Genomic DNA, 16,692 nt, shown 5'->3' on the forward strand with positions numbered 1-16,692 from the left:
ACAGTGTGCTGAGGTATATCAGCTGTGACTATGATGAACAGGCTCGAAGGGCAAAACAGCCACTGGTGCTCTTATCTCTTACCTTTTATGTTATCATTTGTATTAAATAGAAGCTTGTGTTTAAATGGGACATTTATTAGAGTTTTTATGTTCTCAGTGACAGTGATGATGGGTCTCTTTCATCTAAATGTGCTTTTGCTTGTTTAGCAGATAAAGCTAACTTTGAAAGTCATAGAAAGGATGCAGACCCCACCTTGGGGGAAAAATTATTGGAGGAATAGGGATATAAGGTGGAAATCTTTCTTAGCTGTTTATAAATGTGCTGCTTCTGGAGACGAAACATAAGCAAGAACTCTTTACTTCTAGTAACGTTGATAAAGAAGGATGTTCTCAAATCATTATTTTCTATGTTATTGTCTGGACTTCTGGTTTTATGCTTCTGGTTATTTGATTGTTACACTAATTGTCATTGAAGTAAATTAGTTGGATAATAAAGTTTGTATTAATCATTAATTCCTGCAACTAGTTAAGTAATACAGTGATGGAAGGGGTTGCAGTATACGTTTCAGGGTCTTGACCCGAAATGCTGACAATCCTCTGCCTCCATAGATTCTGCCTGACCTACTTAACTCCTTCAGCAGTTTGTCTTTTTACTCACAGCTGGTAGTATTGATATTGGTGTTGGTTTATTGAGACATGTATAAGGTACTGTTAGAAGCTTGTCTTGCATGCTGTTCATACAGATCAATCACTACACATGCATTAAGGTGGAACAATAGCAATGCAGAATAAACTGTAAAAGCCACAGAAAGTTGCAGTGCAAGTAAACAGAGTTCAAGATTATAACAAAGTACTTTGTAAATTATGCAGTTAAAAATTCCTCGTGTTGTAAACCAAGTCCATTGCAAAGTCTGGTAGCAGCTGGATAGAAGCTGTCTTTGAGGTTGGTGGTAGATGCTTTCAGGTATCTTCTGCCCGATGGGAGAGAATGTGCTAAGCAGTGTCCACAACTCTCTGCAGTCACTTACGGTGATGTACAGAGCAGCTGCTGTACTATGTTATGCATCCAGTTAAAATGCTTTCTATGAGTCATTGATAAAATGGAGCCTAGTCAGTGTTGATTTCTTGGGAAGTATGCCAGCCTGTACACCTGATAGTGGAAAAAGAAATGAAGTGATGAAACTGCAATGCAGGAATAACACATACAAGTTCGCTCTACTCTAGGTCACACCCAACATTAGTTTGTTCACCTCGCTCCAAAGTCTTCACCAGCTGTGTGCCTTTACTGAGGCAGTATATTCTCACAGGATTTATTTTTGGGAGAACATGATGGAGCCAGCGGTCTGAAGCACATCTGCACCTCAAGGAAAGGTGCTTCTAGCCTCCCATTATTTAAATCAAGAGCCTGCTAAACTCGTGAGACTGACGCCCTTGATCCCACCCCAAATGTTGGTTTGTGTGGATGCTGTCATTTGCTACCCTATTACAAATTAATGCCACAAAATAACAGACAGTACACTGCATACGATTAAAGGATTACACTTATGAATCTTAACTGAAGGGGTAATAAAGAAAAAAAAAGGGAAGTTTCTAATTAAACAGTCAAATGTGCACAAGTTGGATCTCATTTTGGGCTCTCAGTCAACGTGAAAGCCCACAGCACCTTCTTGAATAATCAGAACTCTAACCAGAGAGTATGGGCTCTTCCCAGCATCTTGACTCTTTATCTCCTCTTGAACCCAAGCCCAAGCCCAACCTTATTGTCATTCACCAAGAAAACCTCCCGCTAATTGGATGGCACACATTCCACATCATCCCTCATCTTCAATAACCCGAACGGGCTGAAGGCAAAACAGACTGCTCTTACAGAGCTGTCAAATGAAATACCTACAGCATAAAAGTGAAAATGATTCTACAGTATGTCTTACAGTCCTTTGTGAACCGGGGCATTACATAAGCATGTTGAAACAATCCTTTAGTTCAAGTTGAAGTTTAACTTCATTCAACAATCAGAATCAAAATCAAATTTAATATCAGCAATATATGTTGTGAAATATGTTAACTTTGCTGCAGAACTAGAACGCAACATTAAATAACAGAAAAAAACTGAATTAAAGTATATATATTAAATAGTTATGTAGTGCAAAATTTATGAAATGAAAAAAGTACTGAGGTATTGTTCTTGGTTTGAAAGTCCATTCAGAACTCACATGGCAGAGGGGAAGAAGCTGTTCCTGAATCACTGATTGTGTGCCTTCAGGCTTCTGTACCTTCAGGCTTCTGTACCTCCTTCCAGATGGCATCAATGAGAAGAGGGCATATCCTGGGTAATGGAGTCCTTAATGTTGATACTGCCTTTTTAAGGCAACGCTCGTTGAAGATGTCCTGGATACTTTGGATGCCAGTGAACAGATAAATACCCATGACTACAACCACTCTGGGGCAAAACTGCAAACCACAGTACCAACAGTCACAGACAGCAGAAAACACATAGAAAAGGTAACAACCACATACAAGATATCTGTGTGAAAGCAATATGCAGTGAAACTCTTTTCCATGCTGAAACTCAGAGCAATTAGAGATTCTTCCTGCGCTAGGTTATCACTTTGAATTAGCTAAATGAAGTTGGTTGGTCTAATTTGTTCAGGCATACACTGCAGTGGCATAGTCATTACTAAGTGCCCATTTGCATCATGACTGACTTCAGTTCCACACCGGAATCCATGAAATTTAATTTATGGTGCAAGATACTCTTTAATGGTGCAATCAAAATTGTGAGAAAGTGAACAATTGAATGGTTTCTTTGTGATCTGGTTTCTGGACGAATGTGGTAGGGATATCGTCACGATTGGGATACCAGGAGAACTACTTGTTCCTCCACCAAAAATATTTAGGATCACTTATAGTTACCCGGCTATAACATCCATCATGGAAAATGGCACCTCAAGCTTTGTAGCAGTGAGTTTGAAGGTTAAAATAAGTATTGTAGTCATTTGAATTTCACTTGAAGCTACATCTGTGACGAGAGTCCTTGACAAGAATGGATTGGACCCAAATGCTGGAGTGTTCAAGGCTAGGATCGAGACATGGTTTCAAACAGAATTGAGAACTTGAGCACAAAACAAACACCAAACAAATTCACAAGTAGGCTTACAATTGAGCACCGGACCTCAGTTCAGTGCTCCTTAAATGCTCAATTCTTGACACCCAACACATTAGACACTAGAATACTACAGCACAGTACAGGACCTTCGGTCCTCGATGTTGTGCCGACCCATATATTCCTTAAAAAAGTACTAAACCCACACTACCCTGTAGCACTATTTTTATTTCATCCATGTGCCTGTCCAAGAGGCTCTTAAATACAGGTAATATTTTAGCCTCCACCTCTATCCCTGGCAAGTCATTCCAGGCACCCACAATCCTCTGAAAAAACTTACCCCGGTGTCTCTCCTAATGTTCCCTCCCTTAACTTTGTACATATGCCCTCTGGTGTTTGCCGTTTGTGCCCTGGGAAACGTGCTGGCTATCCACCCTATCTACGCCTCTCAATCTTGTAGACCTCTCTCAAGTCCCCTCTCATCCTTCTGTGCTCCAAAGAGAAAAGTCCCAGCTCTGCTAACCTTCCCTCATAAGACTGGTTTTCCAATCCAGGCAACATCCTGGTAAATTTCCTCTGCACCCTCTCCATAGCTTCCCCATCCTTCCTATGAGGTGACCAGAAATGAACACAATAATCTTAAGTGTGGACTCACTAGAGATTTGTAGAGTTGCAAGATAATCTCTCTGCTCTTGAACTCAATCCCCCTATTAATGAAGCCTAGCATCCCATAGGCCTTCTGAACTATCCTATCAACCTGTGCAGCGAGCTTGAGGGATATATGGATTTGAACCCCAAGGTCCCTCTGTTCATCCACACTCTTAAGTAACTGACCATTAATCCTGAACTCAGTCTTCTGGTTTGTCCTCCCAAAATGCATCACCTTGTCAGGATTGAACTCCATCTGCCACTTTTCTGCCCAACTCTGCATCCTGCCTATATCCTCTTGTAACCTTCAACAACTTACAGCTCCATCCACAATCCTCATGTCATCCACAAACTTACTCACCCATCCTTCCACCTCTTCATCCAGGTTATATATATATATATAAAAATCACAATGAGCAGGGGTCCCAGGACAGATCCTTGCAGCACTCCACTAGTCACCGACCTCAAGGCAGAATACTTTCCTTCCACTACTACCCTCTGCTTTCTTTCTTTAAGCTAATTTTTTTATCCAAACAGCTAAGATTCCACTGATTCCATGCCTCATGACTTTCTGGATGAGTCTCTGTGGGGGACCTTGTCAAATGCCTTGCTAAAATCCCTACCCACAATTTCTTCTGTTACCTCTTCAAAAAACTGTATTAGGCTCATGAGGCACAACCTTCCCTTCACAAAGCCATGTTAACTATCCTTGAGTTGACTGTACTTCTTCAAATGCTCATAGATCCTATCCTCAAGAATCCTTTCCAATAGCTTGCAGACCACCGATGTAAGACTCACCGGTCTATAGTTCCCAGGATTCTCCCGATTACCTTTTTTAAACAAGGGAACTACATTTGCCATTCTCCAGTCCTCTGCCACCTCCTTTGCAGCCAAAGAGGATTCAAAGATCATAGCTGCTGCTCCAGTGATCTCTCCTCTCACTTCCGACAGCAACCTGGGGTATATTTCATCCGGCCCTGGGGACTTAACAATCTTGATGTTTTTAAGAAGATCCAACACTTCTCCCTTAATCTCCACATTGTCCAGCACACAGGCCTGTTCTAATTCAACCTTATCCTGATCATGGTCCTTTTCACTTACAAATACTGAAGCAAAGTATTCATTTAGGAACTCCCCAACCTCCTCCACCTCCAGGCACATTGCATTCTTAATCCTTTAGCGGCCCCACCTTCATTCTTGTCATCCTTCTGTTCTTCACATACGCATAGAACACCTGGGGGTTCTCCTTATTGCCAAAATGACGGCCAAAGAGCTAGACTGTCCTGAATATTTAAAGGAGCTATGCCAGCTATCCATACCCTGGGCGGGGGGGGGGGGGGGTAGTTAAAGCATCTAAAGCTTAGAAGCTGGTGCAGATGGGCATGTGCCATAACAACATCCTTCTAACATAGAATCAAGAGTGCTAACACAGGAAAAGCTGAGGATAGATAAAGTGAGGCAATGAATTTTCAAAGTGCAGTATTTACTGTATATTGGAAATTGGTGGATTTATGGAGGAAAATCAAAGCTATTACCTGATATCGAAAGAAAGAAATAACCTAGAAAAAGTAATGGACTAGATGGTTGGGGGAGGGGGGCTGTGTTGATGTCTTTCTTTCAACTACTTCTATGGTTTTCTGTATTTTATGGTGATCTGAAGACAGATCTCAGAGTTGTATTCTGCGTACATACTTTGATAATAAAATGAACCTTTCGATACAGCCCTATCCATGACAGGAAAAGCTTTCCCCACCATTATGCATTTAATCAAAATGCAGACAGTTTGAAAAGTTAAGAAGCTCACAGTAAATTTATTATCAAAGCATATGTACTGTATATCACCATATACTGCCCTGAGATTTACTTTCCTGCAGTCATTTACAGTAGATACAAAGAAACAACAGAATCAATGAAAAGCTACACACAAGTAAATATGGACAAACAATCTACTAAAGACAAACTGTGCAGGTACAATAATAAATAAACAAACAATACTGAGAACATGAAATGCAGGGTTCTTGAAAGGGAGTCCATAGGTTGTGGAATCAGTTCACTACTGAGGTGAGTGAAGTTATCCATGCTGGTTCAGGAGCCTGATGTTTGAAGAGTAACAACTGTTCCTGAACCTAGTGCCTCAAGGAGAAACAAATGAAATTAGTCTGTAGATGCTAAACCTGGAGCAACACACAAAGCATTGGAGGAACTCAGTAGGCTGGACAGCATCTATGGAGATAGTTAATGTTTTGGGTTAAGACCCTTCAACTGGACTGAAAAGAAAGAGGGAGATAGCCAGTCTCGAAAGGTGGAGGAAAAAAGTGGAACAAGAGCTGGCTGGTGATAGATGGATCCAGGTGAAGAGCTGATAGGCAGATGAGGGATGGACAGTACAAATACCTAGAACTGCAAGAAAAAGTTTGTGAACTCTTTGCAATTACCTGGTTCTTCATCTAAGCCACAATAATAGACAAGCACTTAGGTCTTTATTGAACACATTGTTTAATTATTCATAGTCCAAGCTGGAAAAAATGTGAACCCTTGTATTTAAAACTGGTAGAACCTCCTTTAGCAGCAATAACCTCCACTAAATATTTCCTGTAGCTGCTGATTAGACTTGCACAACATTGAGGAATTTTAGACTGTACCTCCATACAAAATTCTTTTGTTTCAATATTTCTAGGATACTGTGCAGGAACAGCCCTCTTCAGGTTATGCCACAGCATCTCAAATGGATTCCTACTTGGCCATTCCAAAATACAAGTTTTCTTCTTTTTAAACCATTCTGTGTTGATTTATTCTTTGTCTTTTGGATCATTGTCTTGTTTCATCATCCAACTTCTATTAAACTTCAGGTGATGGACCACTAACCTGAAATTCACCTGTAAAATCTCTTGATACAGTTTTGAATTTGCTGTTCCCAGAATGATTGCAAGTTGCTCAGACCCTGAGATAGCAAAGCAGCTCGAAACCATGATGTTCCTTCCACCATGCTTCACGGTTGGGATGAGGTTTTGATCTTTAATACATTTTCTACAACACTACAAATAAAAAAACCCAAAACAAAGTAGAAAATTAATACAGTGCAAGATAAACATGCAATAATAATATTGTTACGAACCCCGTAACTGGGTCACTTACCAGCAAAGATAGAGAGGTCCGTTGAAGTCTGATGGTACTATTTTTAAACAGTATTTATTGATAAAGATACACAAAAATAAGATCAATGCAAACATACAGATAATATACGTCGTCAATACTAAATCTACAAGCGCGGGTATAATCATAATCAATAAGAAATAGCTCTATCGTTGTCTAGGGGATAATGTATTGTCCGATGGAAATATAAAAGTCATTGTTAGTTCGTTCAAGCTGCAGCGTTTTGGTTTGAGAGAAAGACGGGTGTAAAACTTGTCCAGGCCTTTTATGATGTCAATCCTTCGAGCCGTTGGGAGTTGGTTTCCCCATTGTTAGCAAAAAGCCGTTTTTCTGTGGTAAGGGCACTGGTTCCGGGGCAAGTGGAACCGAATGCACGTGGCCTCCCCACCGGCTTCCGCTATTACGGGATCGCTAGCGTTTCTTCTGGTGCGTCTGAGGGGCTGTTCCCACTGACCCTCTTTTATCCTGACTCACAGGGTCTCAGATGTCAATCAGGTTGGGTTGATGCAATCCCTCCCTCAACCAGCCCACTTTGCCTGAGGGCTTCCATGTAGCACAGTATTGTAACACACAAGTTCGTCTTCAAGAGACAATGGCAGTTTCCCGTAGCTTTATATCGTCGGGGGAACGAGACATTCCGCACGTCTCTCTCTCTCATTTTCTTGGTCTCCTGACCCAAATCAATAGTGATCTTGCGATTCTCAAAGGCGGGGGCTACCCCGCACCCTTCAGCCCCTCAGAGGTGTGGTACATTCATAACAATATAATACAAAAAAGATTATTGAGAAAGCAACCAAACTGAAGTCATGTAAAGTTAGTATCCTCCCCAAGCCCCACAGCAACAAAAAAACTCCAGACCAACCATGACAAAATGTTGAGAATATAAATCAGGACATTCAAACCCCCAAAACTGTAAATACACTTGAAAACAGAAGATAATAATACCTACTACCAAAAAAAAGAGCTGAAAGCAAGGGACTGAAAAAAAAACTTAAGAGGAAAATTATGAACATACTCAATAAAAGGTCCCCAGACCTTATGAAACTTTATATCCAAATTAAGAATTGAATAATGGATTTTTCCAAGGTCTAAACAGGACATGATATCGTTAAGCCATTGAGCATGCCTGGGCGGGGCAACATCTCTCCATCTAAGGAGGATTAGACGTCTAGCCAGGAGCGAAGCAAAAGATAATATTCGACATTTAGTCGAACTCAAACGTATATCTGTCTCACCCAAGAAACCAAACAGAGCAATTAAAAGGTTAGGTTTCAAGTGGTGATTCAGAATACAGGATAAAGTTATAAAAACTTCTTTCCAAAATTTCTCTAAGCTAGGACAGGTCCAGTATATATGAATAAGAGAAGCCTCGCCACTTTTGCATTTATCACAAAGAAGACTAATATTAGGGGAAAATCGAGATAATTTAGATTTGGACATATGGGCTCTATGAACAATCTTAAACTGTAAAAGGCAATGGCGAGCACAAAGAGAGGTTGAATTAACCGATTTGAGAATTGAGTCCCAAATCTCATCAGATAAAGAGATATTTAAATCATGCTCCCAAGCTATTCTAATTTTATCCACAGGGACACGCCATAAGAATACTAATTTATCATGAATGAATGATATTAAGCCTTTACCCAGTGGATTGATAGAAAGAAATAAATCCATAGCATTTTTCTCAGGCATTTCAGGGAAGTTAGGAAATAAAGTGTCTGATTTGGAGATATTTAAAAAAAATGGGCATTAGGCAGATTGAACTGAGCAGAGAGCTGTTGAAAGGATGCGAAGCGATTATCGATAAAAAGATCTTCAAAATGTCTAATGCCCTTCCTACACCAATCATAGAATGTTGAATCATACATAGTAGGTAAAAAAAGATGATTATGTAAGATAGGACTAGAAAGGGAAGGGAGAAATGCAAAGAGACCTCGGAGTCCTAGTTCACCAGTCAATGAAGGTGAATGAGCAAGTGCAACAGGCAGTGAAGAGGGCAAATGGAATGTTGGCCTTTGTTACAAGGGGAATTGAATACAAGAGCAAGGATGTCCTTTTGCATTTGTACAGGGCCCTGGTGAGACCACACCTGGAATATTGTGTACAGTTTTGGTCTCCAGGTTTAAGGAAGGACATTCTGGCAGTTGAGGAAGTGCAGCGTAGATTCACTAGGTTGATTCCTGGGATGGCAGGGCTGTCTTACGCAGAGAGATTGGAGAGATTGGGCTTGTACATGCTGGAATTGAGGAGATTGAGAGGGGATCTGATTGAAACGTTTAAGATAATTAAAGGATTTGATAGGATTGAGGCAGGAAATATGTTCCAGATGTTGGGAGAGTCCAGTGCCAGAGGGCATGGATTGAGAATAAGGGGTCAGTTATTTAAAACAGAGTTGAGGAAGAGCTTCTTCTCCCAGAGAGTTGTGCAGGTGTGGAATGCACTGCCTCGGAAGACGGTGGAGGCCAATTCTCTGGATGCTTTCAAGAAGGAGCTAGATAGATATCTGATGGATAGGGGAATCAAGGGATATGGGGACAAGGCAGGGACTGGGTATTGATAGTGAATGATCAGCCATGATCTCAGAATGGCGGTGCAGACTCGAGGGGCCGAATGGTCTACTTCTGCACCTATTGTCTATTACTCTGGCACTCTGGTTCTCATCCCCCTGCAAATCTAGTTTAAACCCTCCCCAATAACACTAGCAAACCTCCCTGCAAGTATTTTGGTCCCCTTGTAGTTCAGGTGTAACCTGTCTCTCTTGTACGGGTCCCACCTGCCCCAGAAGGGGTCCCAATGATCTAGAAATCTGAAACCCTGCCCCCTACACCAGTTTCTCAGCCACGTCGTCATCTGCCAGAGCATCCTACTCTTACCCTCACTGGCATGTGCCACAGGCAGCAATCCGGAGATCACTACCCTTGAGGTCCTGTTTTTCAACTTCCTACCAAGCTCTCTGTACTCACTCTTCAGGATCTCCTGACTTTTTTTACCTATGTCATTGGTACCGATGTGTACCATGACATCTAGCTGATCACCTTCCTACCAGATTGCTGTGCACGCGATCAGAGACATCCCTGACCCTGGCACCCAGGAGGCAACAAACCATCCGGGAGTCTCTGTCACAACCACAGAATCTCACGACCACGATCACAGACCCCTGACTAGAGTCCCCTATCACTACCACTCTCCTCTTCTTCCTCCCTCCCTTCTGCACTGCAGAACCAGACTCAGTGCCAGAGATCCAGCTGCCACAGCTTGTCCCAGGTAAGCCATCCCCCCCCCCCCAACAGTATCCAAATTACTATACCTGTTTTGGAGGGGGAATGGCCACAGTGGAACCCTGCACTATCTGCCCTTTCCCCTTCCCTCACCTGATGGTAACCCAGTTACCTGTGCCCTGTACATTAGGTGTAACTACCTCCTGGAAGCTACTATCTATAAACTGCTCCCTCTCCGAAATGATCCGGAGGTCATCCAGCTCCAGCTCCCTAAAGCGGTTTATTAGGAGCTACAGTTGGATGCACTTCTTGCAGGTGTCATTGTCAGAGACACCAGAGGTCTCCCTGACTTCCCACATCCTGCAAGAGGAACATTCCAGCATCCTGCCTGGCATATTCTCTAGACTGAACCAAAAGAAAGAAAAACAGAAACTTACAGGAACCTACCTTCGCCTCTGCCTGATTGAGCCAAAGCCGTCCCACTCCGACTCAGTCCACTCTGACAGTGGCCGCTGTGTATGGCGGTCTCCCTTTTAAACCTTGGTGCGCTACGGTACGCGCCTGTGCAGTGGTGCCTCCCCCCCCCCCCCCGATCAGTTAAAAAAAGACAAGCGCCCTTCCCTCAGCCATGCTTCAGTCTTTCACTCTCATCCTCTTGCTTCGATTGAAAAGTCCACTGGAAGTTTTTCTCTCCCTTTTAAACCTCGGCGCTACGTTACGCGCATGCGCAGTAGTGCCTCTTCCCCACCCCCCCATCAGAAAAACGACCTTCCCTCAGCGATGCTTCAGTCTTTCACTCCCAGCCTCTTGCTTTGATTTTCTCTACAATTTCTAAAGTTTTAAAAATTAATTTACAACCTAATAAATTGACAGTTTTATTTGGTATCATCCCTCAATATATTCATGGTGTTTCTCCATCAGACCAACATGTAACTGCATTTGTTACATTATTGGCGAGAAGGGCTATTTTGTTGAAATGAAAAGATGTTTCTGCTCCGACTTTGATACAATGGTTTTCTCAGGTGATGAGAAAATCAGCCTCAGTTTGGAGAAAATAAGAAGTCAAACTTTCGATCCTGGATTTGATTTTGAGAAAAGGTGGGGTTCATTCCCCCACTACCATCATTTGATCTGAGTTAATTAATATGATTCCCTTCCAATCTTTTTTATAGTCGATTTGAGTTGACCGATTGTTTTTTTTTCTATGGAAGCTTGTATGATGAATAGCTCTGGGGTTGTGCTCCCAATGGGGTTTTTAATTTGTTTCTTTTTTCAGTTAGTAGGAGTTTGTTTTTAGTTAGTAGGGTTTTATTTTTCCTTTTTCTGTCAAAAATATTCTTAACACTTTGTTTTCTTATTATTGATATATTGCTTAGCTTTGATAATCAGTTATTTGCTAATTTAATTCTTTATTGTATATAATGACATAGTGACTCAATGTATCTTTTTGGTTAATCTTCAATAATAATCAATAAAAAGATTTTAAAATGAAATGAAACTGAGATAAACGGGAGGAACTTTGTCTATTTTGTAATTACGTAAAAGAAAAAAATTCAATCCCCAATTTGGGAAAAGACAAAAGAAGGAATACAATTCCATGTAGAAGTAGGATTACGTAAAAATTGTTTAATCCAATTAATTTAAAAAGTATTTTTAAGACTGTCAAAATCAAGAAAATTTAGACCCCCGTCATAACTATTCATGACAGATTTTTTACTATAATGAACTTTGTTTTTCCATAAAAAGTTAAACAACATGGTATTTATCAATTTACAGATTTTTTATCGATGTATAAGGGGAGAGCTATATATATATAATCCTGGAAAGACCTTCTGCTTTACAAAGCAAAACCCGACCTTTCAAAGATAAGTGTTCCGCTCCGGTCCGGAGCCCGCACTCTGGGTCTTGATCTGGTCCGCAGACTCCAGCCTCCGGGTCTTGTAGCCGTCCCTCCTTTCACCCTTGAGCCCAATTAGTCACACCTGTGGATCATCGTGGCTTGTTGGGGCTCAAGGAGGCACACCTGATGCCTATCGGCTGGCGGTGTATATAAGGGGCTCTGGGACGGAGCCTAGTTGAGGGGTTGTCCTGTTTATCTTGGTCTGACTTGTTTGTCCTACTTGCACTGTTCGTCTGGTTTCATTCTGTTCGTCCTGGCTTGGAGTACCCACCGTTAATCAACTAGTTCTGCAAGTCCGTTCTCGTAGTCACCTTGGGCCGAGCACCCTTCCTATTCCTTGCCTCTGTCGGGTAAGCCTGGCCGGACTGCCGTTGCCTGGTGGGGAATCTCGGCCTTTCCTACCCCTCTCGAGCCCTGCCCAGGAATTATGTGGCCCGCCCGGGGGCTATCCGCCCAGCATTCCTTATCCTGTAGACCCATCCTCTAGCCTAGTCAGGACCCTGCCCTGCCAGACCTATCTCTGAACCCCAGGATCACCTTTAAACGCCACGTCCCTCACGCAAGCCACGGTCTCCCCTTGTTCTATCCTTTAGTTGTTCCTGTCCTGTCCCAGTACTTAAGTGCCTGCGTCCTGCACTTGGGTCCACGCTCATGTCCCCTTGTGACAATAAGTCCCTTTGCTTCAGTGGCTTAATTTTTTTGTGGTTTTGTCTGAGGTTGAAAATTATCCACACACCTTAAGCATTCGTTTTTAACAGTAGTTATCCCCAAATATGTAACTTTGTCTTTTACTGGAATATTATTAATTTTAGATTGAGTGCAACATTTAAGAGGAAACGATTCACATTTCTGAATATTTAGATAGAGGCCTGAGGCTTTGGAGAAAGAGAAATACAGTTTAAAGCCAATGAGATTTGCGAAACATTTAAGAGTTGTATCATCTGCAACCTGACTAATCCGAAAATTGGAACTTCCACGGGATTATATTTTGCACTGATGATCTGTTACCGTTTATGTTCCAGTCGTAAAACCAAAGGCCAGAATCACCATTTTGCCTCTAATTTCAATAGATGCATAGCAAATCAGTGTGAGTAGGAAAGGTGTGTGTTGACTCTGTCAATTTCTCTGTGTAAATTGCCTGTGTTTGGTGATTGCTGCAAACAGATGCAGGTAAATGACAATACGGGGAAATCCGTGTACATGGGTGGTTGAAGTTTGCTACGGATCCCGCGGGCTGAAGAGTTGTCTCCGTGCTGTAACGATCAATGACTGATTCCAGAAGCCTCAATTCCTACAATAATCTTTTGCCTGTTTGAAGCCTGTCGGCGAGGAAGGAGTTATAACTTGTGTAGCTTTGCATCTCAAGGCGTTTCCTGTTTATCAGCCGATTTATATCAGTTTCGATTTCCCTTATTCCTTTCTATTGTTTTACTTCGATGTAATTTCCCCAGTACGTTGACTGTGTTGATGCTTTCATAGCCAATCTGAGGTCACTGCAAGATTACTGCGTATCTTCTACCAGTTTACTCAATTCTTGGTGACCTTGGCGATTTCATTTGGGAGAGAGAAAGATCATGTCGTTTTTATCACAGGCCCAAAGAAGGGGATGTTCTGAAATCCTAAAATCATTAAGCTGCCGTAGTTTGGATGATCTGAAGGACGCTATAGTCGGTGACGGGTTGACTACAGATGGTAAGTAAAACCAAGTCGATTTCTATCTAACAAATAGATTATAGTTGTTTATATCCGTGTAACTCTCTCTCTTGCTTTAGATTTGTCTTCTCTTTGGGCTGTTTTCGGCTTTGAGATCAACCTTGTGTGTAATATTGCACGTTTTCACTCGATGAAGTTTTAAATGCATTTAAAGAAATCAGTTAGTTTTTTTTTATCTTAATGTTCAATACCTTCAGTGCTAAAGGTGCTTTGTTACTTGTGTGGTTTGATTGAGGTGCAAGTGTTCTGTGGCTGTGACCGCAGCCTCTGACAGACGGAGCGCTGAACTGACTCGAGTCGGTAGCTGTGGCTCCAGGACTGGCCTCACTCGTCCCGGCTGTTCGTGGTTGTGCGCTTTTGGAGACTCTGCAGCTTGATGTTAATGTTCTGTATATTTTTCGCTTTCTGGCGCGTTATTTATTTTTCTTCCCGCACGTTTGATGGTCTGGTGTGGGTTTTTTCTTTAAACGGGTTATTTGACGTTTCTTTTTGTGACTGCCTGTAAGAAAACGCATCTCGAGGTTGTATACTGTATACACACTCGATAAAAATGTACTTTGGACTATAAGTACTTGCTGGCTAGTTCTGTGTGCTGGCAGTATACTGTAATCTTGAACACAAGACAGCGCAAATACAAACCCAAAATGGCAGAATTTCAAGACAAAATGTTCTCTGAAGGTATGAAACTGTAACCTTAAGTTCCTTAAACATCTAAAAATAAATCAAGCTTGATTTCGCTGCAACTATCTAAGTTCCTTTCCACACCCTGTGTGCAATGTCAGCAAATTGGTTTTCATATTCCAGCAAGCGTCAACAGGTTATACCAGCGCAAAGAGGTTAAAAGTCAGTTTTATAGAAGATCAGGGAACGTCCAAAGGGGCCAGGGTTGGCCGGTGCGGGCCTGTGTTTCTGGTTCTGGTGCAGGTTGGCAGCGAGGCTGAGCAGGCTGCCTGGGGAGAAATGGATGGTTGTGAAGGGAGAGTTAAAGGGAATGAGGAGAGAGTGAGGGGACAGATGAATGAAACTGAGTCAGAGGGTGTAAAAGAATAATAAATGATAGTGGTGAGAGCTCTGAAATTGAGGAAGACGAATGATTCAGAGAGAATGTGTTGTCATAATAAGGTTTAATGAGAAAGCTCAAGGAAACATGAAGAAAATTAAACACAAAGTACACTTGATTTGCTATGGTCAAATCGAGACATACAAAAAAAGCTGGATGAACTCAGCAGGTCGGGCAGCATCCGTTGAAAGAAGCAGTCAACGTTTCGGGTCGAAACCCTTTGTCAGGAAGTCTGCTTCTTTCAACGGATGCTGCCCGACCTGCTGAGTTCGTCCAGCTTTTTCGTAGGTCATGAAGAAAATTAAGCTGTTTGTGCTAACAACAACACTGGCAAATAAGATGGGGGAAATAGTATTTGCAAAAGTTCTTAATGATGGCAACCTATTGGTAAGATGTGCGAATGAGGAACAGCTTGAGAAAGCACTCAAATTAAGAGCATGTAAGGTGGAATACACAGGGAGGGTGGGAGCACGAAATGGTGGTGGATGTAAAGGAGTGATCACAGGGGGAGGGTACCAATGAGTATAAATATGGAGGAGCTGAAGAGGAATGTCAAAGGAGGAAAAGTAATGAATGTTCAAAGACTGAAAACAAAGGATGGAGTGAAAAAGGAAAGTGAAGCAGTATTGATTGAATTTGAAGGAGAGTCGGAGAAGGTGTTCCTGGGTTTGGTGAGTTACCCAGTAAGAGTATGTGCCAAAGCCTTTGAGGTGCTATAGTTGTCAAAGGTTTGGACACATAGCTTAAAAACTGTAATAGGCAGAGGAGATGTGCTAGATATGGGGGTGATCATGAATATGAAAATTGTGGAACAGGAGTGCAGCCAAAATGCTATAATTGTGGAGGAGCTCATAATGTGGCATATAGGGGGTGTGAGATTGACACGGGAGAATAAAATTCAAGAAATCAGAGTGAAAAGAAAGATCACTTGTGCAGAAGCTGTAAGATTAATAGTATGGCTGATATAAAGTCAAAAAGTGAAAAAATTCAGCTGGTTGTCAAAGCAGAAATGAACCATTTAGGGTAAGTAGGATTGACATGGGAAGTGAGGGAGAACCTCACTATTCAGTCAAATCAGGAAGTGACATGGGTTGGTTAATACTAATTATAGCGATTCTTTTGCAATGGAATGCAAGGAGCTTACTGGCCGATAGCCAGGAGTTCAAGCAGTTTATTAAAGAAGTGGTTAGACTTTGTGGTATATGGATATACAATGAAATCTAGGGGGGAGGAGGGGGTTGTGCTATATTCATCAAACAAGGTTTACCATATAGGGTACTGGAAAAGAAAGACGATCAGGAATACATAGTGGTGTAAGTGGGAGAGGGCAGGAAGTGGTTATAATTAACTACTATAATCCATGTAAAATGTTGGATTTGGATAGCTTACTAAGGACACTAGGACAAAACGGACAAAGTGTGGTGTGCAGATTTCAATGCTCACAGCACAATATGGGGGGGGGGATTAGTTTACAGATTCAAATGGAAAGGTAATTGAAGATTTGATGGAAGAAGAGGTTTTGGTGTCTATGAATGATGGTAGAGGAACAAGGATAAACATAACAGGAACAGAGTCAATATTAGATATTATGTTTGTGTCAAATACCTTGGCTGGAGTTAGTAACTGGGGAGTTTGGACTGCTTCAACAGTAGGCAGTGATCACTACCCAGTTTCGTGTTCAGTGGGTGAAAGAGTTGAAGTAAGATCAGTTGGTGGAATCCCAAAGAGGGTGTTTGGAAAAGCAGATTGGTGTAAGTTCCAGAAGTTGAGTGAAGTAGCATTGAAAAAGATTGACATTTCTGGAAATATAGATGAATTAAACAGTCAGTTGACTTCAGCAATTATTATGGCAGCAGAAGGATCTATACCCAAGAGTAAAAATAGTATGAATAGATTAAGA

The 16,692-nt window shown here is 41.7% G+C and overlaps 1 protein-coding gene and 1 long non-coding RNA gene across 2 annotated transcripts in view; one reads left to right on the forward strand and one right to left on the reverse strand.

Annotated features, from left to right (window-relative positions):
• Positions 1-320: 320 nt before the first annotated feature.
• LOC132393439 (uncharacterized) lies at positions 321-10,612 on the reverse strand. The gene is made up of 3 exons (XR_009511869.1): positions 10,567-10,612; positions 6,614-6,783; positions 321-1,150 (listed from the first exon to the last, which is right to left on the reverse strand). It is a non-coding gene; the product is annotated as an uncharacterized LOC132393439 (long non-coding RNA).
• Positions 10,613-12,397: 1,785 nt separating this feature from the next.
• LOC132393438 (uncharacterized) overlaps positions 12,398-16,692 on the forward strand; it is a 52,491-nt gene continuing 48,196 nt past the window's right edge. The window contains exon 1 of the mRNA XM_059968666.1: positions 12,398-13,711. Coding sequence (XP_059824649.1) covers positions 13,594-13,711 — 118 coding nt within the window. The 5' untranslated portion in view covers positions 12,398-13,593. The remainder of the gene's footprint in view (positions 13,712-16,692) is intronic.

This window comes from Hypanus sabinus, chromosome 4, assembly GCF_030144855.1.
Source record: "Hypanus sabinus isolate sHypSab1 chromosome 4, sHypSab1.hap1, whole genome shotgun sequence".
NCBI classification, from domain to species: Eukaryota; Metazoa; Chordata; class Chondrichthyes; order Myliobatiformes; family Dasyatidae; genus Hypanus; species Hypanus sabinus.